This window comes from Pangasianodon hypophthalmus, chromosome 22 (genome assembly GCF_027358585.1).
Source record: "Pangasianodon hypophthalmus isolate fPanHyp1 chromosome 22, fPanHyp1.pri, whole genome shotgun sequence".
Taxonomy (NCBI): domain Eukaryota; kingdom Metazoa; phylum Chordata; class Actinopteri; order Siluriformes; family Pangasiidae; genus Pangasianodon; species Pangasianodon hypophthalmus.
In genome coordinates, this window is record NC_069731.1 from 2,874,998 (window position 1) to 2,896,442 (window position 21,445).

Consider the following 21,445-nt stretch of genomic DNA (forward strand, 5'->3'; position numbering starts at 1 on the left):
GCCCTCTGGATAAGTATATCTTCATGATTAAAAACACAAATCAAGTCGCCTAGGTTTGAGCGAATAAGCATACATACCGCTGTTTGTAGAGATAAAATCCAAACCCTGCAAATATCAGAGCAAAAAAAGGCACGAGAATTGCCACGGCCACAGAGCTGCTGTTGGTCCCAGGCGGCGCCTCGGAGCTTCTCGTCGTCTCGGTGATGTTCTGACCTGTGCGACAGGAGACGTTATTGACTTTATGTGCAGGAAAAAATCCATCACATACAACCACATTTGAAAAATTCATCAGGTAAAATCACAATAAAGACATTATGTCGGTCGGGGAATCATTACTGGTATGGCTGTATGAGCGTAATGTACACTTTATTAGGATTTAATGTGATAATATGTAAAAAAGCAAAAGCAGTGTGCTTGCTTTACGTCTATATTGCATAGTATTATAATAACACTTGTGGCTGCTGTTAAGCATTTTCTATTATAAATTGTACGCGGCTTGTATTATAGAATACATTACATTACAGATTAGATTACATCGCTTTATATTGCATTATACTGCACTTATGAAATTCCTGATCTCCTAATGCAATTCAGTTGTGTTGACACTGTAATAAGGTTTTCTTTTTTTTTTTTAATCACAACGTCATGACAATGACAAATGAAAAACGTAATGAAAGACTCCACATTATAATCAGTTAATGAAACACACCTTGTCTCTGTAACCCGAACTGTCCGTAATCCCGGCCCTGGATGTAGCCTTGGAACACGTACGGACCTCCTTCCTGCTCGGCTGAAACCTAACGTCAAAAAAAGAAAGATAACACAAGTCATCAGAAGAGGCACTCGAGTTGAAGTGCTGAGAATGAATGCATTCATGTTTCTCTAAAAAGCTCCTCTTAAAAAAAAATGACTTCAGTCAGAGTGTAAAAGTGTCACATGGAAAAGGATTTTAGCATCTGAGGTCTTGCACTTTTAGAGAAAGCTGCACGCAGTTATTAATGCGCACTTAAGATTCAGCTTCGCTGCTTCAGGAGAGTAAGACTGAGTTAAAAAATGAGTTAGTAACTAAAGAAAAAGGGGGAAATGTTGAGGCGAAAGCACATGTACTCAGTTATCGGCTCTATGAGTGAATATCACGACTCATCTTGGGTTCATTGGGTTGATGTTAAAAATGCAGTAGGTCATTTTTTATTTCTTACTTGTACAAATAAGCTGGAAAAAATGTAGAACATGATTAAAAATAATGGTTCAGGCCATGGCCCTGGGATAAGTGCATTACATGGATGAGAAATGCTATTCTGAAAACTGCATTATGGACTGGAGTGCTGTTTGTGTTTACATGGCCCTCTTGTCAGTCATTTTATAGACACTCCCCAATGGCCTTTCACTCCGCCCCCATCTCAGTCTGAAATCAGTAAGCACCCAGTGCAGCCAGATAATTCTCCTGTGAGAAGAATGTCACTCTGTGATAGGGGTGGGCTCAAGGAGCATTAAAATAATTGAAATCTTATTTAACTCCACCTATTTAACATTTAGAGACCTAGTCTTTCCAACTTTTTACAGATCTTGCCAAATGCACCTTTAAATTACATACAAAGATGTTTTTATGATTCGAAATCAGAAATTATTTCCAGATTTTAGATTTCTATTTTGACTGATGAAATGTGATTACACTGATTTATCCAAAGTAAAATGATGGAAAATCAACAATTAACCAAAAAAAAAAAAAAAAAAATCTTAGCTAGATAAATGCTTAGATAGATAAATGGACAATTTGTTTTCCCCGATTCAAACCAAGCATCTCTGACAAAAATGAAAAAAAGCTAAAATTCCTTTAGAATTTTGAATTTCTTAAAAAGATTTAGTATTTGAATAATAAACATGAGCTGTTTTCACTACTGTATTCACTTTCATTACTGACATGCCGAAAACGTTCCATACTGCAAAGCAAATTTTTTCATTGTTTTATTGTTTTAATGTTATTTTATCTCTCAGTGAGAAACAATCAGCATGGTTTTGCTTTTTTTTTTTTTGCTTTTTTTTTGTTGCACTGAAATACAATCACTGTCCAATCACAGCCCTCAGCTGTAATCAGCGGGCGTGGCTGTAATCAGAGAAGGGGCCGTTCTCCAGGAGGCATTGCTACTAATGCGCAGTGTGTAACATTCTACAGCAATACTGTGTTTTATATAAGTCTGTGACAGACTGAGCAGCCACTTAACCAGCAGCCCCCCACCAGCTACACACACACATACACACACACACACTCAAGTACACACACTGACACAGTCTATTAGACTTGGCTTCCCCACGGCAAGCCATCAAACACTTGCCCAGATGAGCTCGCAGGTCCCGTCCCAGCACCCTCCATGTTTCCAGCCATCTTTATGACTAACACAGTCTGGCAGAAGGTAAAGCCATGCTGGGGTCACTTCCACGAGACTCACTAACAGCTTCTTCCCCCTAGGCTGTCACCCTCCTCGGCGCCCTGTTGACACGCCACCTTTATCACACGTCGATCTCTTTTCCACATTTACCACTCAGGAGCGCTTCCTGTTCGTGCCGTTTCGCTCGTGTTATTACTCTGCCGCTATTCCTGATGGTTTGGTGTTGCAGACAATTTGCTGATATTGGTGCAGTTTTCCATCTTCATATGCAATTCAGAGTCAATTTGCATCGGGCTGGACAATAACATGGCTTTTGCCATATGTTTGTGTGTGTGTGTGTGTGTTTGAAAGACAAGGGTTTTAAGAACAGTACAAAAAATGTTTTTACTTATTTAAATTATTCTATCGACTAACACTTTCAGTTGTTTATCAATGCATTGCTTTGTTTAATCACATTTCATTGGATACCAGCTGCTTCACCGGGTTCCAGGATTAGCCAATTGGGATGATGCATATTTCCTGTTCCTGTTTGAAAGCGAATAGCCAGATAGCTACATGATAATATAATATCTAATAATATATCTAATATATAATATCTAATATCTAATAATATATAATTTAAGGTGTCATTTTCCATTATAATGTAAGTGACATCAGGAATTATCTTGTTTTGCGGACATTCCACAACACTGTATATAAATGTAACTATAAATGGATACAAAGCATCTGTGATCCATGTATCCATGACATGATGTTCTGTAATTAATAAAAAATTGAAAAAAAAAAAATCCAAAAATCCAAAAAATTGGGTTATCAGCAAATTGTGGTTGTATAAGAAGAATAAAACACTTTGAGATGCACTGTTAAGGGGAAAATAATCACTTCATTTTAGGTGGTAACATTGATTATTTTCCTATAATAGCATGCCTTGTTTTGTTTTACGCCTTACTTCATTTAGACGGGGAAAACTGGCATGTTAGTAACTGACTTGCACCATGTTTTGTATCTTATTTATGAAAGAAACATGATAAACATAGTGTCACGATTGATTTGTAACACTAGTCATATTATCCAGGAAGTAGATGAACCCTTTTACATGGAGATCAATATTTTTTATATTATATTAATTCTCTCAGTTCTAGATTGTTCCACTGGAGTGTAGGTTGTAATCCTGTCTTTATATATTCCCTACATGTAGCACAATTACAGTAGAGATAGCTGACAATGATGATAGCAGGAGGACAAGCTAACAGGTGAAGAATGCACATCTATCACAGGAAATAAACAGATCAGATCATTGTGTGTGTGTGTGTGTGTGTGTGTGTGTGTGTGTGTGTGTGTGTGTGTGAGAGAGAGAGAGTAGGAGTCAGAGGCCATGTGAGCGTATACTAATGTGTGTAATCATGAGTCTGTGTGTATGTGCATGGAAAGGTGATTTATGTTGTAGCTATTATAGTCATCAGCAGCTAGCCGTAAAATGGCTTGTTCCTGCTAAATGTGGTCTGTAGAGATTTATGGCTCGTCTGGTTGTTATCTGTCTCCAGCCACAAATTATGACCCCCCACTATTTTTTTTGTGTAGACCAAAACAAACAGACTTTGCAATTTCATCTTAACGCCTCAGGCTCTGCGTTGTTCCGTGATGTGAGTCAGCAGAGCCTCGGGCGATAAAACCTTTCCCGATGATGCGGAAATCACTGATAAGGAACTGCTAATTCTCTTCATTTAATACCTTTGCTCAGCGCTCGAGTCCTTGTTTCTGATTGGTCAGAAAGTGATTAATCTTCTATAACAGCAGCTCTGACAGCAGTGCAGCTGCAAATCGCTGGTTTATATTATCGCACTTGTTGGAATATGTTATGGTTTCTATAGTAACAGCTCATTCACAGGGAATCTAAGCCTTGACAGGTCTTCAGGTTTATGCTTTGCGGTTTCTTACTAACATGACAAGCTAACTTTTTTTTTTTGTCTTATTAACTTCAAGACAGAGAAACAAGTGAAGCTGGTGAGGGAACAGTTGCTTGTTTATAGCTGCTTATAATGTAAGTGAGAGCAGAATGAATGAATAAAACTTCTTTAATTAATAGAAAACTGTAATCATTAGCAAATTGCTGTGGTATAAGAGGAAAAAAACACTTCAGGATGGCTGTTATAGGGAAATAATCAACTCTGTAACTGCATCAGACAATAAAAATAAAAATGTTTTATTCCTTACTTGATCTAATTTAGAGATTCCTGTGTTGGAACAAACAGCAGTGGTTTCTTTATGCTTTATGTAGTTTCATTTCACTCAGGCCAGCGCTCGTGCTTTTATTGCATTATGACAGTAAGCGTTATTTAAAAACACCCAGTATATATCATCCTCATCTCAGTTAGAGATATAAACTATATTTATGGGAGCAGTCTCTCTCGCTCTCGCTCTTTCTCTCTCTCTGTCTCTCGCTTATACACACACACACACACACACACACACACACACACAACCCATCTCTGTGTCTGGTTTACAGGCTGATTGCAGGTATGTGAACTGGGGTTGAGTTTTCACCTTTTTTCCTTTTGGTTAAATGTCAGAAGTGTAAAACGTTTTTCTTTTCTTTCAGCAAAATTAGGACTTTTTCTGCCTGTTTCTATGAGCTACAAGTGAGAAATAATGAAATAATCAATGTAATGTAATACATTGTAATACGTAATAAATGTGATCATGCAAATTAGAACCTGCTTCTTGTTATTGTTACCTATCAAGTTTAAATCATAATAAAAATAACTCATCTTATATGTAAAAACTATTATTATTATTATTATTATTATTATTAGTTAATTAGTAAATTTAAATGATGAAAGTAATGGAATGAAAGCATAAGATAGAATAAAAAAAAAGAACAAAAATAAGAGTAAGGAGATAAGTACACAAATCTAGAATAAAATGAAATTATATAATACAAAATAAATAAATAAATAAGAAGAAACTCCATCCATCCGTCCATCCATCCATCCTCTGTACCGCTTGTCCTACACAGGGTCACGGGGAGCCTGGAGCCTATCCCAGGGGACATGGGGCACAGGGCGGGGGGGACACCCTGGACAGGGCGCCAACCCATCGCAGGGCACAGTCACACACACTCCCACACTATGGACAATTTGGAAATGCCTACAACGCATGTCTTTGGACTGGGGGAGGAAAGCGGAGTATCCGGAGGAAACCCCTGAAGCACAGGGAGAGCATGCACATTCTATACACACAGGGTGGAGGCTGGATTCGACCCCCAGCCCTGGAGGTACGAGGCAACAGTGCTAGCCACCATGCCCTCTAAGAAGAAATTAATTCAAAGAATTTTTAAATAATGAAATAAAACTACTAATTTCAATTAAACGCCAAAATTTGCAATGAAGACGAGCTAAGAATTAGAAGTAATTAAAGTAAAATGAAATACAGACAGTTACATAAGCCCCTCCCCCAAGCCCCTCCCTCTCAGCTACCACAAAAATAAAAAGATGGAAATAAATAATGGCTGTACTAAAGGGATGCTTACAAATCCGTCCATGGTCCAGGTCTCTTCTGTGATCTTAGCGTGGGTTCCGTGCACCAGAGCCCTCGTGTGGTACAGCCGCAGGGTGAGACGAGCTTCACTGCTCTTATACACACCTGCATTGAGAAGAGGAAAGAACGCTGAAACTGTACGACGCACACCGCTCACACTCACACACACACACACACACACACACACACACACGCACGCGCGCACCTCACCGTTCCTCATCTGACACTCCACTGTGTAACTTACACACACATCGTGTTTCCTTTCTTTAAAATGTATTATTATTTTGTAGTTATTTTGTAGTTGTACAAAGCTGTGTTTTATTAAAAAAAAAAAATTATTAATTGTTTTGTGTAATGCAATACACTTATTTAATGTTATGCAATGATGTCTTCGTATTTTTAATTTCAAAAAATACATCTGCTTATTGTTTTTAAGAATCTTGTATAGTGACACTGAGTCTTTGAAAAGTGATATATAGAACATTATTATTATTATTATTATTATTGCTGTAGTTTTTATTATGGTATCTATTTATTTATTATTTAATTTCATTTATTTGGTTGTTTGTTTATGCTGTGGGGACAACAGTATAAATAATAATAATAATAATAATAATAATAATAATAATAATAATAAACAGCAACAACAACATTATTATTATTATTATTATTATTATTTTTATTATTACTTCAATTTTACTGGCTTTGCTTTTATTTGTTTGTTTGTTTGTTTGTTTGTTTGTTTGTTTATTGATTGATTGATTGAAATCTCAACTCAAATGTCGCTCTGTCAGAGGAATGAGGATCTTTGTCACTCTTTTACATCTCTCTTTGTCACTTGCCTGTGTGACTTTACCAGTTTTACATAAAAACAACACAGGAACTTACATAACTCATGAATCTGGAACGTTCGCTCTCACTGTATAATTAGGGCCTGAACACGCATCACTTACTCAACTCCAAAAGAAAGATTACATTCAGAAAGTTTCTGTAAAGTCGCTGAGACTCTGACGTACGCGCTTATTGTTGCCCTGTAGCTGTAGCTAACAATGTGTTATTAGTTTCTTACCTGACAGTAAGAGCTCTGAGTTCCTGTTGCTTAGAGTGACGTTCACTCTGCCGGAGGTTGCGTTAAAGCTAGTGATTGTCAGAGTCACGGGCTGTTTTGCTGCCTTGTACTCGAGTGAGCCCTTCCAGACGTACGCCGGGGCGAACACGTCGTCGGGCACTGCAATCGAGAACATTTAAGCTGTCAGACACCGAGGGGGCGAAACACACGCGGCCCTTTTTACCTGCCGCATTCTGCAGTAATTAGCCCTTCGCTGTGATATGTACCGAGTTTGAAAAGGTGAAAGCTGCTTCCTCGAGTCAAAGCAATCCAAAGTGAATATTCAACACTAAAAATAAGTGTGTGTTCTTTAAGTACTGTAAATGCACGTCGCAGGCTGAGACAACTCACCGCTTGCTTTTGGACTCGGCGTCCCTTGAACAGGCACGGTCGCTTTCTCTGCCGGTTTTGATCCGACTGAAAAACAGAGATGTGAAGATGATGTGTATCGCAGGTAGACGCAGAAACCACACGGTCAGAAATTACACGGTTGATTTCCTCAGGCTAAAACGAACTCTTTATGCTAGCAACACACACACACACGCACAGTGACACAGAGTTCAATTGAATTTTAAAGAGCTCTCAAAAACACAACAGCATATTTACGGCTTTGTGTGTGTGTGTGTGTGTGTGCGTGTGTCTGTGCTGTAAGTGTATCATGTACACTGTGTGTGTGTGTATTAGTCCTACTTCTGCACACAGGCACTTTTCCACTCCAGGATCCATCAGGTCTGCACACGCGATGCTCGGAGCCTCCGGTGAGCAGGAAACCCGGCTGGCACGAGTACACAAGCATGTAACCCAGCGAGGGCACGTCCATCCCCACCACGGTGGCATGCGGCGGGCTGCGAGGCTGCTTGCACGAATGGGCTGCGTAAAAACACACACTTCTGTTATAGGAAAAACTTCACTATTACACCACTCTGTTGTTGATTAATTTCCTATAACGGCACAACAACGGCGTCTTTACAAAGCAATCTTCAGTGTAAAACATGCAGGATCCACCAAGTCTTTTTTTTCTTAGTTAAAGTAAGAAAAAGTCATAAGTAGATCACTTACTAAATTGGTAGCACAAATGGTTGCTAAAACTTCTGTAATAACTGCACGGGAGAACCAGAACAAACCCTTATGGATGTACACAGAGAGGAAAATGCACTCAAATGCAATCTGAGCCAACCTGCACCAGGTGGGTGGAGCCCACAGGACCACTTCCAATAATTAGCCCTTTGCCTGTAGATCCCGAAGGACGTGCACTAACTAGACTGTAACCGAATGCAGGAAAGTGTTGCAGGAGGTGATTATTATTTCACTGCGAATGAGAAGAATAGAGCTGAAGAGGAACTCGTAGGGAAAATAGAAGATTCTCCTTGACGAAGGGAAGGCTGTTTTGTCTCGTGTGTGAAACAAAGTGTGAAGACTGACAGAGACAGAGAGAGAGAGAGAGAGAGAGAGAGGGACTTACGGATGCACTCGGGCTCGGTGCCGCTCCAGGTGAGGTCGGTCTGGCACGTCCGTGTGGTGGAGCCCAATAACAGGTGGCCGCTTTGACACTGAAAGCGCACAGTGCTGCCCACCTGAGATATCACATACACACCTTTAAAAACTGGCAGCGCAGGCAAAAACAGCCACTTTTTATACACAAAAGCACACACACATACTGACTGCACACAAAATACGCATTCCAATCAAAGCCTAGAGAATTTTAATACACTTTCAAATCAGCACACAGCAAATGACCGTCAGTGCTGCAATTCAATCCAGTAAATCACAGAAAATAAGAAGCTGCACGGTTCTCAAATGCTCCTGTTTCTTCTCTTTTTTCCCTCACAAAGAAACTATTTGCAGCCATGAAGCGTTTATTCCTGCGACTAGAGATCTAAAAGAGATTAGCTGCAATATTAACCTACATCGAGACCTCAACGCAGAACGAGACCGTCGTATCTAACAAAGCAAAGAAAATACGCCAGATAAAATGCAACGATTAGCTGTGGAGAGAACAAGCAGAGACGGAAGAAAGGGCTCATTCTTTTCTAACTGCATGTCCCAAGCAAATAAAACAGGTACCACTTTATTTAAAAAAACATGCATAAGGGGTTAATTTTGTTATTTTGTTATATTAAGCTCAAATTAGACAGCTGACAAAGGTTTACTGTAAAAAAAAAAAAAAAAACCTAGAAACTACAGATATCTTTAATAAAGAAAAATGTACTTAATATTTCTCATTATGATTATTATGTTACATATATAATAAATATAAGACCATTAAACCTATTTCTGGAAATATTAACTAATTAGGGGGCCAAGCACCGAAGGTACATAGGCACCCTATTGGAATTGTAAGTCTTCTTCTTCTTCTTCTTCTTATTATAATTATTATTGTACTTCCACAATCGGGGTCTAAGGCAGCCCATAGAATGCTTTGTATGTTTTTTATGAAATTTAGCACAGTCATTGTGTTATTTTCACAGTACTGTTGGTGTAGGCTTTTCAAAACTTCTAGCACAGCCAATTGGTCAAAGCTTTTGCAAATGTTGAAGTATAAAACATCCTAATAATGTAAACTCTTTTGTCTTTAATATAAAATTTTCAATACTACTATTACATATTAATGCACATTTCCTTTGCCAGTTTTATCTGATGGTAAGATCACCCGTCAATCAACCTCAGTGGGCGGGATCATCTGTTATTCTTGGAGTTGCAACGTTTACTGTTTTCACTATTTCTGTGTTGGCTTTTTCATTAATATAACATTAAATATAATGTTGCTGCAAAAGATTATATAGCATTAAAACAAAATGTCATTGCTGTCGCTTATGTTTGAGAGCGTTGAAATTTTTCTTCAATAATAACCAGGAATAATGGACTTCTCACAGGAATAATGGAAATACAGCACTGAATAACAAATCAGCACCAGAATTGCTAAAAACATCAATTTAATGTGATTTAACAAATATTTAATGTGCACTTTTCCTTTATCACATCAGATAATTAGCTGGAATGTATCTGTAACACACAGAAGTGTATGAAGTGTTCGCTTTTCATGGGAGAAAAAAAACCAAAATGCTCCCTAGCTTTTGTAATATCATAACTAATCACGATTTCCTCAACTACATAATGTTAGTGACAAAACAAAACGCTTCGCTAGCCACTAAATAAAGAGCGCTAGCTTTCTATTTCGCCCTTCAAAGCTTATTCCAAAACAGATCATCCCTCCTTGTTCGTCTCCATTAAAAGGGCACAGTGGGTGACGCTTGTCCTTTCCCCTTAACCACACGATAATCCAGGTGCCTGCTCTGATCACGGAGACCTGGCAGCCAAATATACAGGAAATAATGACTTTCCATTCAGCGGTAATGGAAGCACCTGATGTAGCTTTCCTTTGAAACGCTGATGAAGCTCTGAAAGGGGGAAATCAGAAGGGGAAGACGAGTCAATGGGTTTAAGAACGACACGTCTCCACGGACAATGAAAGGCGACGGAGACGTCCAGACGTGTCTTTAAAGCGGCGGAAGAGCTTCAGGCGCCATTTTACTGAATGATCCTGACAATAAGTCAATTGTGCTTTGGAAGAATGGGCAGTTGGGAAAAAACTCATGACTCAGAGTGACACACACACACACTAACACACACTAACACACACGCACACTTAAATGGACTTGCCACTGGAAACACTTCTGTTGCCTCAAGTGGCATTAATCATTTTGCAAAATCATTTAACTTAGAAAAGCAGATGATGAGCAGGATGTAGGTGAATTATTAGCGTGTGTATTAGGATAGTAATTAAGCTAATTAGTTTAAGGATTAGCTGTGGGATATTTCAGGATAAAAAAAAACAGCAAGAGGCAAATTCTCCTATTTAAAATGCAGTCCCACATTCGGCTGCCTTCAGAGAGCATCACATGACTGTGTGGAGTGTGTGTTAGAGGAGTGTGTGTAAGAAGAGTATGTGTTGGAGGAGTGTGTGTTAGAAGAATGTCTGTTAGAGGAGTGTGTGTTAAAGGAATGTGTCTTACAGAAGTGTGTGTTAGAAGAATGTGTGTTAGAGGAGTGTGTGTTGGTGGAGTGTGTGTTAGGGGAATGCATGTTAGAAGAATGTGTGTTAGAGGAGTATGTTTAGGAGGAATGCGTGTTAAAGGAATGTGTCTTACAGAAGTGTGTGTTAGGCGAATGTGTGTTAGGGGAGTGTGTATTACAGAAGTGTGTGTTATAGGTGTGTGTTGGAGGAGTGTGTTATAGAGGAGTGTGTGTTAGGGGAGTGTGTATTAGAGGATTGTGTGTTAGATGAGTGTGTGTTAGGGGAGTGTGTATTAGAGGATTGTGTGTTAGAGGAGTGTGTGTTAGGGGAGTGTGTATTAGAGGATTGTGTGTTAGGGGAGTGTGTATTAGGGGAGTGTGTATTAGGGGAGTGTGTATTAGAGGATTGTGTGTTAGAGGAGTGTGTGTTAGGGGAGTGTGTGTTAGAGGATTGTGTGTTAGAGGAGTGTGTGTTAGAGGAGTGTGTGTTAGGGGAGTGTGTATTAGAGGATTGTGTGTTAGAGGAGTGTGTGTTAGGGGAGTGTGTATTAGAGGATTGTGTGTTAGAGGAGTGTGTGTTAGGGGAGTGTGTATTAGAGGATTGTGTGTTAGGGGAGTGTGTGTTAGGGGAGTGTGTATTAGAGGATTGTGTGTTAGAGGAGTGTGTGTTAGGGGAGTGTGTATTAGAGGATTGTGTGTTAGAGGATTGTGTGTTAGGGGAGTGTGTATTAGAGGATTGTGTGTTAGAGGAGTGTGTGTTAGAGGAGTGTGTGTTAGGGGAGTGTGTGTTAGGGGAGTGTGTATTACAGAAGTGTGTGTTATAGGTGTGTGTTGGAGGAGTGTGTTATAGAGGAGTGTGTGTTAGGGGAGTGTGTATTAGAGGATTGTGTGTTAGATGAGTGTGTGTTAGGGGAGTGTGTATTAGAGGATTGTGTGTTAGAGGAGTGTGTGTTAGGGGAGTGTGTATTAGGGGAGTGTGTATTAGAGGATTGTGTGTTAGAGGAGTGTGTGTTAGGGGAGTGTGTATTAGAGGATTGTGTGTTAGAGGAGTGTGTGTTAGGGGAGTGTGTATTAGGGGAGTGTGTATTAGAGGATTGTGTGTTAGGGGAGTGTGTGTTAGGGGAGTGTGTATTAGAGGATTGTGTGTTAGAGGAGTGTGTGTTAGAGGAGTGTGTGTTAGGGGAGTGTGTGTTAGGGGAGTGTGTATTAGGGGAGTGTGTATTAGAGGATTGTGTGTTAGGGGAGTGTGTGTTAGGGGAGTGTGTATTAGGGGAGTGTGTATTAGAGGATTGTGTGTTAGGGGAGTGTGTGTTAGGGGAGTGTGTATTAGAGGATTGTGTGTTAGAGGAGTGTGTGTTAGGGGAGTGTGTATTAGAGGATTGTGTGTTAGGGGAGTGTGTATTAGAGGATTGTGTGTTAGGGGAGTGTGTATTAGAGGATTGTGTGTTAGGGGAGTGTGTATTAGAGGATTGTGTGTTAGGGGAGTGTGTATTAGGGGAGTGTGTGTTAGGGGAGTGTGTATTAGAGGATTGTGTGTTAGGGGAGTGTGTATTAGAGGATTGTGTATTAGAGGATTGTGTGTTAGGGGAGTGTGTATTAGGGGAGTGTGTATTAGGGAAGTGTGTGTTAGGGGAGTGTGTGCCAGTTCAGCTCTCCTACCTTGAAGCCCAGGCTTGCATTCAGAGAACCGTATTCAGGAGTTCCGGGGTTCTCACATGTCGTCCTGGTCGGTTCTATGGAAAGAGAATCATCATCATCATCATCACCAGGAATACTACATTTTGTGAGGTTACATATTCATTTATTATTAAACTTGAGATTTCCGTGAAACGTTGTATGGATGAAACGATGTAATTATAGACGTAAAGCCTGAAGGATCAAATCTGATACACATTATTTCATTAGCGTTATTCTACAAATAAAACTTAACCATTTGAATCAACAATAAGCTAGCCTTATGCAGTAAATAAAAGAAACAATCATGACACTGATTTAATTCTTACTGTGAATTTCTTGATCTTTCTCCAAAATTTAACACATCACACGCAGACGCACACGCTATGTTAAAACTTACATGTAAACTCATGTGGCGTAAGTGTATTTCTTTGAAGACCCACTAGAGGGCACTAAACACATGCTAACACGTATACAACACATTAAAGGCATTCTCAGTTGCATAGATAATGAAATCCTGCCAAATGTGTGTACACACAATGTTATTTATCATGTTTATGAATTTAAAACATGTCAGGGTATCTTTCAAGTGAGAAATTCCAGTCAAAACATTACAAATGTGAAATGGGGAAGGGGGCGGGGCTTCCAGAGAGTGTCAGTTAATATTGGAGAGTTCAAAATATATGCACAATTGTCCAATGTTCAAGATTCATGTGTCGATTAGATCATCTGCTTTTTTATTGGAGAGAAAGTGTCGTATTGTTGTAGTTTTGAGTGATAACTCGTACTAACGTACACCGAATAAATCGTGTAATCAATCAATAAATCGTGTAAATCGTGTGTAAGGAAAATCATCATCATCATCATGACTTAAGTCAAGCAGCTCCCTCTGATTGAACCCTTAATGGGTTCACAAAGAGAACAGCAGAATGTATTCCCTAGTAGACCTTTACAATTTATTTCTGCTCTATACAGACTATGTGTACTATATAATAATAATAATAATACGATATATTACCTATACATCGAGGCTGGGAGCCGCTCCATGTGCCGTCAGCCTGGCACACACGTGTAGACGAGCCCACCAGCACGTAGGGGGCGCTGCAGCTGTAAAACGCCTCCGACTTGAAGATGAAACTCTGGCCTTCTCTCTTGCCTTGAGCAGGAATGCCTGGATCGCCGCAGAATTTGGCTGTAAAATAATAAAGCGGTCGCTGTTGAATTCTGGATTCTGATTGGTTAGAAAATGTCAGCAGCTGCTAATCTATATTAATATACTTGTTATGGTTTCAAAATAGAAATACTTTACGCAGGGACTTGTACAGCAAAACAAACAAACGTGTTGTTATTTCAGAAAGAAAAAAAACGCATGAGAGTTGATATGAAGTCTTCCTTGAGGAGACGATTATTTAACTCCAGTGTCAGTGTTTCAAGAGTCAGAAAGTTTTGTAGGACAGACGAGTTTACGTTTTGTGGTTACTCAGTTAACACAAGCTGCGTTTTTTTGTCTTGTTTCATGAACCTTCCACAACATTAAATGTGACTATAATATATCTTCTTTTATAAGTAAAAAATTTTAATCAGTGTCAAATTGCCGTGGTATAAGAGGAACAAAACACTTCAGGACATGCTGTTCTAGGAAAATAATCAACTTTGAGGTAGTAACAGTAACTCTGCTTCATCACAACACCATGTCGTTGATTATTTTCCTATAACAGCACAACACCGAGTATGCTTATATACGGACTGTACAGAATTTGTATACTCAGTCAGCGGTTATGGATGGGAATGTTAAAACGATGTGTAAGTAAAAGGTTTTTTCAAATATGAGAGAAATAAAGGAAATGCACAAATGAATGAGAGTTAATTATTAAACTTGGGAAAAATTTCACACTGCTCAATTCTCAAGGATATAAAGGCAGAAAAAAAAATCAGTGAGCTCTGGCTTGGTGTCCTCGCCTGGTGCGTCTCATTATTCTTGCAATTCAGTGACCTTATCATTTTCGATTCCCTTTTCAAAGCATCGATAAAGAATTTAATTACAAGTCTGAGTTCACTGAAGGGTTAGGTGTACGCGTCGTTGCTGCTTTTATACGCCCAACCCGTGCTGAGTGTCGGGAAAATTCGCAAAAGAAACCTGATGGACAGTTGGCTGAAAGACTGAAATACATTTTTCATATGTAAAATGATCAAAGGGCAAAAGCACTTGGCATAAGAATTGCAGTTAAAGGGTCAGGGATGTGATATTTAACCGTCAGTACGGAGGTTGGCTCGGTCGAATATAAATCAGCCGTAATGATCCTGCTGTAAACGAGCACAGAGGGCAGAGGCCCATGGCGCCTTCCTCGCCCTCTGATCTATATTTCACAAGGCGGAATAAAGGAAGATGAAGCTCTGAGCCTCAGAAGGTTGAGTGTTGAGTTGCAGACTTCAGTGTTGACACCGAGCCCGTAAATAGTAACAGTCTCTAAACCTGAGATCAGTCCCAGCCACCTGCACGGTGACGGGATTAAAGAGCTGCTGCATTACATCAAATCGTCTTCCAACTGCTTAATTTTTGGCTTTTGGATACGTATTTTTATTTATTATAAAGTACAAGGCATGAGATACTAAATCCAACAAAACAGTGCAACAGAGAATATTTCAAAACTTGACAAAGTGAAATAAGATGGGATAAGACGAGATAAAATGAAAGAACATAAGTTAGGATGAAATGAGACAAGATAAGAAAAGATAAGATAAAATAAGGAAAGATAAGACAAGATAAGATGAAATAAGAAAAAAATAACACAAGATAAGATGAAATAGGATAAGACAAGATGATAATATGAAATAAGACAAGATATCCTATATGATAAGATAAAATATGATAACAAGATAAAATAGGATGAGATAAAATAATAAAATATTTAGATCTTAGATTTCAAAACTTGACAAAGTGAAATAAGATAGGATGAGATAAGATAAGATGAGACAAGATAAAATGAAATAAGTTAGGATGAAATAAGATAAAATCAAATAAGGTAAGACAAGATAAAATGAAATAAGGCAAGATAACATATGATATAATGAAATAGGATAAGATAAAATACGATAACAAGATAAAATAGGATAAGATGAGATAAAATAATAAAATATTTAGATCTTATATTTCAAAACTTTACAAAGTGAAATAAGATAGGATAAGATGAGATAAGATGAGACAAGATAAAATGAAACAAGTTATAAGATTTTATTTAAATAAGATAAAATCAAATAAGATAAAATAAGGAAAGATAAGACAAGATAAGATGAAACAAGGAAAAAAAAACACAAGATAAGATAAAATAGTAAAAGCCAAGACAAGATAATAGGAAATAAGGCAAGATAACAAGAGATAAGATAAGATGAAATAGGATAAGATAAAATAGGATGAGATAAGATAAAATATGATAAAATTAGATAAAATAATAAGATAGTTAGATCTTATAAGAAATACAGTAAAAAGTATAGAGTATAATAACTCAAAATAATCATAAAGAGCATAAAAAATAGCTCCTTCAACCAGGACTGAAAAAAAATGGTATGAAATTTCAATCCTTCTTAGCCAATTATCATCTCTTTACCTCAAAAAGATGTCTTGCCATATTATTTATAAAAAAAATTCTTTTCAACATCACAACAAATAAGTCCTGACTCCTTTAGTAATACTTATTTAACAAAGAATAACATATAGTTGTCTATATGTTGAAGTTTCTTGTATGGAGATGTTTATGTAACATTGATGGAAGGAGTCTCCAGTGTCAGCACTGTTTTGTGGATGATCCCACGCCATTAAATATAACTAGAAATGGATAAAAAGTATGGTATGTTGCTCTTTAATAAATAATCTGGCCTCAGGAGGATCCACAAGCATGAGATTTCACAATGTCTACAGTTCTAGTAAAAATAAAAGAATGTGTGTATGTGTGTGTGTGTGTGTGTGTGTGTGTGTGTGTGTGTTATACACCGCAAAATGCAATGTAATTCAAATACCACAAGCAGTGCTTGCTGATACAATGCCTTCTCTGGGAGTCATTTTTTGTGGCAGGAGGGCAAAAGAATGATGGACAAATATGCAAATGCGAGGAGGAAGAGAAGCATTTTCAGTCATAACACGCAGACGAGCCCCGTCATTGCTCATTCTGCACGTTTCACGCGTGTCAGAGGCCAAATCCGCCTACGCCGCAAAAAAAATCAGCAATGTGCTTACTGTACATTGCTTCGATTCTGATCTAGCCTTTATTCTGTATGTGTGTGTGTGTGTGAGTGTGTGTGTGAGTGGTGTGGGGAGGAAAACATTGTAAACAGCTCCAGGCCAAGCCAGGTTGTGCATAATAAACAGATCTTGAGAGAGCCCTAATGTCAGAGAAGCTCCTTGATGAATAATACAGCACTTCTTAGATGGCTGAAAAGCCACACAACAAAGGCGGAATATTAATTTTAATACAATAGTTTCATGGCTCGAAGAAAACGGGACGCTCAGCGTCTGGCTTTCTGACACAGTGTCGCTGGTTCACCGCGATTAGTGTTAGTATGATTAAAGGAAAACCCCACCCAGAACAAGCAGCATATTAATCTTTATTTAACACGTGATCTTCGGCCATATCCAAAATTTATTTTGTAATGAAGTTCCGAGTAGAGTCGAATTCTTTCATGGGCATGTTGCTCTATTTTTACATTACCCACAATGCCGTTCAACTACCTGCTGATAGCGGTGCAGTGGGATTTAACCCTCACTTCATCTCTAGCTAAAGACAGCGATGCGGCGGCGCTTTAGTCTTTTGTCTGTACACTCTTCTCAAACACATCAGCTTCCAAAGTTTTCATGTTAATATCACCATCAATGTAGTCGTCATCTCGTAGATCGCTAATATAGATGTAACAGAATATGAATACGAATATATTATTCGGAATGAAACGATGTTCAAAACATACAAAAATAAATATATATACACAAATAAAATATACATAGATTCGCAGCATCCTTAGTAACTCTGATTTAAATTAGTTTGCTAATTGTTACAGTTAGCTGCTAGTTTGTTTATAGTTGTAGCTACATTTGTGGCTTAAATTAGCTACTAGTCTGTTTACATTTTGGGAAACAGAACCAACTAAATTTGTTAGAAATTACTAAACGCAGGTACAAACTGTCACGGCGAGAGATACGGATGCACATGCAGGTATAGTTAGCTTTACTGCAAGTTGCAAACAAGACCATTACGTAATGCAGAAGCAGTGTCAAAATCCAGGCAAGGGTCAGGCGATCAACAGAAATCGAGAGAACCAGAAATGAGATCAACAACCAGAGAGCCAATCACAAAACAGACGGCTGGATTGTATGGGATTAGACGGGATGCAAACTAGAACGTGATGAATAGCGTCACTTGGCGTTCTTATATACTGTGGCTGAGATGATTGAGTCCAGGTCTTGTAATCAGTAATCAGGTGAGTGAGAATGTGTGTGATGGGAATTGGAGGCCTTGGTGGCCATGTTTGTAGGCCGCATTGTTCTCTGGGAACTGTAGTTGGCATGACACACACACACACACACACACACACACACACACAAAAAAAAAATAAATAACTGCATGCGTGGGATCAAAAAAACATTCTCTAGTTGAGACTGCTACACATTACTAGCTGAGGTGCCAAAAAACAACCACTTTCCTGAGAAACAGATACAAACAGTGTTACTGGGTTGCAACAAGCGGAGTCATGTCAGGGACTTTGAGTCCAACATTTGCACTAATGTCTTCAGTACTTCTACGCCGGGTTTCTCATCAAAATGACAATGTCGCTGCAGAATAGTGAGTAAGAAATAGTGAGGTAGCTTTTGTTTACAGGCGCTAACAGCAAATCTTATGTCTGAGATTGTTGAAATGATTTTCTTCTTGTAATAAACATCATTGAATCTGCGCTAGCAATAACAATATGACGTCAGTTTGAGACACAACCGCTGACTTCTCATTGGAATAATGAAATACAGCACCAACCAACAAATCAGCACCAGAATCACTTAAAGACATCACAAATATTACAATATTTGAAGTGAAGTTTTTCCTTTAAACACGTCCATTAGAGCCATTTTAATATTCACCCACTGAGCTGTGTGTTTCCGTAATACCTGATCTGTGCATTTGAGTAACACTAATCCGAGAGCTGAGATCAATTTCCTAGAGTGAATTATAATTTGAGCCTCATCAGCACTAAATGACTGATAAAGCTTTAAGGTGATTTTTTAAAAATCCCTCTTTTCATGCTTTCAGCTTTTGGCACCATATGACTCTGTACCCCGGCTTATTTTCTAAAAGAACGGCAAATTGAGGTTTGCACAGTCGAGGCACGTCAGCGAGGGAAGACATCACGCTCAGGGTCATGCAGGGCACCCAGAGAGCTTCTTAGGGCACCGCAGATCCGCTGAGTAAGACTTTGATAGAGTTTGTTCGGAGCTGAAGGACATCTTGAGCGAGAGAATATGCTGAGTGCGGAACAGTCATGCTCCTGACATTTTAACCAAGGATAGCTAATTAGCATCAGAGAAAATGCACTTAAACAACCTCAACCTCCAACCTGTTACTGCAAAAGAGAGCATTTCTACATGCCGTGTGCCTTCTTTTAAACCAACAATTCATTGCTACACTGAAGAAATTCACTTCATGATAAAGAGGAAATTATGCAGAGTAAACAAAATGTCAACAAAGAATGAGCTAACTAATAGAGAAGAATAAGCTAGCTACCAAAAAAGAATAAGGATAAATAATGTAGTGAGGTGAATAGTAGTGAATGGGCTAATAGTGAGGATTAACTACTGACGATAGAGAATTAGCTAGCTAACATTGGAGAATGAGGTAGCTAACAATACAGAATGAGAAATAGAATGGACTACCTAATAATGGAGAATAAGATAGCTGATAATGGACAATGATTTATCTAACAATAGATTATTAATAAATTAATGATGATTTAATAGTGAAGAATGTGCTAATGGTGGTAAACAAGATACTGAGCAGTGGAGAATGAACTAGTTAATGATGAAGAATGAGCTAGCTACCAATAGAGAATGAGTTAGCTAAGAATAGAGAATAAGCTAGATAACAAGGTTGAATTAGCTAGGGTAGAAAATTAACCAAAGGTAAAAAAAACACATTGGAGAAGAGTGGAGAATGTGCTAGCTAATAATGCTGAGGGAGAAGTTAAGTTTGGAGAATGAGCTAATGGTAGTGAATTAGCTCAGACTGGAGAGCAGCTAACTGTGGAGAATGAGCTAGCTAACTGTGTTGTTAGCTAGCTAACTGTGGTGTAGAGTGAGCTGGGGTGGTTTAATGAGGTTAAACTCTGAGGGTGGAGAATGTGTTGTGGTGGAGTGTGAGCTAGCAGTGATATAATGAGGTAACATTAAGATAGAGAATGTTAAAGGTGTCGATCTACTCACGCATGCACAGCGGCACGTCACCGCTCCAGGATCCTTGGCCCACGCAGGTAAGGGCTGCAGGGAAGGAGAGCTCATAGCCGCTCAGGCAGCGGTAGCTAACGCTGGTGCCCCACTGGAAGACAGAGCCCTCCACCTCACCGTTGGAGATTTGGGGTGGAGGAGGGCACGTTACCGCTGCAGACAGAAGAAAAGGAATTTAAGTGGACAAGCATTGTACAAAAAAAGAGGGCTTGCACAGCTCCACTTGCAGTGTTTGGATGTGTGTTGTGTTTATATCCTGAAAGTTTAAAAAGAACAAAAGACTCTGATCTGTATGTTGAAGCTGTTCTAGTCCCCCAGCGACGCTCAGACATACACAACACAGACCATGATGAAAGACACGGTGCAGGAAAGTTTGCATTTCAGAGCTTTCTCTGACATTTCGTCAACTACTGAAGCGTCTAACGCACACACGGCAGTGACAATCGCTCATGTTCTCTGCTTTGCCTTTTTCCCTCTTTCTCCTTTCACCTGTGCTTCAGGTCGATGATGTAAAGCAGCTCGCAGCCCGTCGGCTAAATAAAGCATGAGGGCCAAACACTGGACACTAGAGGATTGAAAATCAGCAGCATTATGTCCTAAAGGTTTTGTTTCATACTTGCTGCAAGAAGATTTGTCTGAAACGTGGTGATTTCTGAGCCTTGGCCTGGTTTCAAGTGCATATACAGCACATAAAGTCTTGAAAAGGTCTTTCAAAGTTGTTCTCACTTTGCACTAATGAACTTTTATTTCCTTTATTGAATTTCTTTTTGGTATGCCAACCAGAGTTCATACGGATGATTTAAAATGACATTCCTGGACTTACAAGGACATTTGCAGCACTATAAGGACTATAGAGATGCTCTTCAGCAAACCTGTTTTTCATTCTGGAGAACTTATGAAGCTATATTACAACTGTTTAATGAGGGAAAAAAGCTTCATTCACTTTTCAAAACGTAGGCTAAATGCCACGTACATTAGAGAAGCAGGTTTTAAAACAGCAATTAATACTGTTACGTGTGATAATGACCAATGAATAATGAGTGGATTTCCAGAATGAAAAAAGTAAAGGCTTATACTACAGTGGTGTTGAATTCTCGATTCTGAATGCTCAGAAGAGAAAAAAAATCAGTACGTGCAACAGTGCACTTCCATCTGTTTTAGCAACTCCAGCGTTCGAATAATTAATGTCTAATAATTAATGGAATAAGCATAGCTTGAGAGCTAACTACATACTTAATTTGTTGCACATCT

General features: G+C 38.8%; 2 protein-coding genes across 5 annotated transcripts in view; both read right to left on the bottom strand.

Annotated features, from left to right (window-relative positions):
* septin7b (septin 7b) overlaps nt 1-21,445 on the bottom strand; it is an 87,433-nt gene that overhangs the window by 54,329 nt on the left and 11,659 nt on the right. The gene's annotated exons all lie outside the window — the stretch shown is intronic.
* The window catches only part of csmd3a (CUB and Sushi multiple domains 3a), a 237,373-nt gene that overhangs the window by 3,286 nt on the left and 212,642 nt on the right, over nt 1-21,445 (bottom strand). For all 4 annotated transcript variants that reach the window (XM_026924403.3, XM_053228098.1, XM_053228099.1 and 1 more), the window contains exons 60-69: nt 20,174-20,347; nt 13,739-13,912; nt 12,706-12,779; nt 8,495-8,606; nt 7,723-7,902; nt 7,384-7,449; nt 6,994-7,152; nt 5,917-6,029; nt 710-797; nt 78-213 (exon numbers count right to left, since the gene is read on the bottom strand). In XM_026924403.3, coding sequence (XP_026780204.3) covers nt 78-213; nt 710-797; nt 5,917-6,029; nt 6,994-7,152; nt 7,384-7,449; nt 7,723-7,902; nt 8,495-8,606; nt 12,706-12,779; nt 13,739-13,912; nt 20,174-20,347 — 1,276 coding nt within the window. The remainder of the gene's footprint in view (nt 1-77; nt 214-709; nt 798-5,916; nt 6,030-6,993; nt 7,153-7,383; nt 7,450-7,722; nt 7,903-8,494; nt 8,607-12,705; nt 12,780-13,738; nt 13,913-20,173; nt 20,348-21,445) is intronic.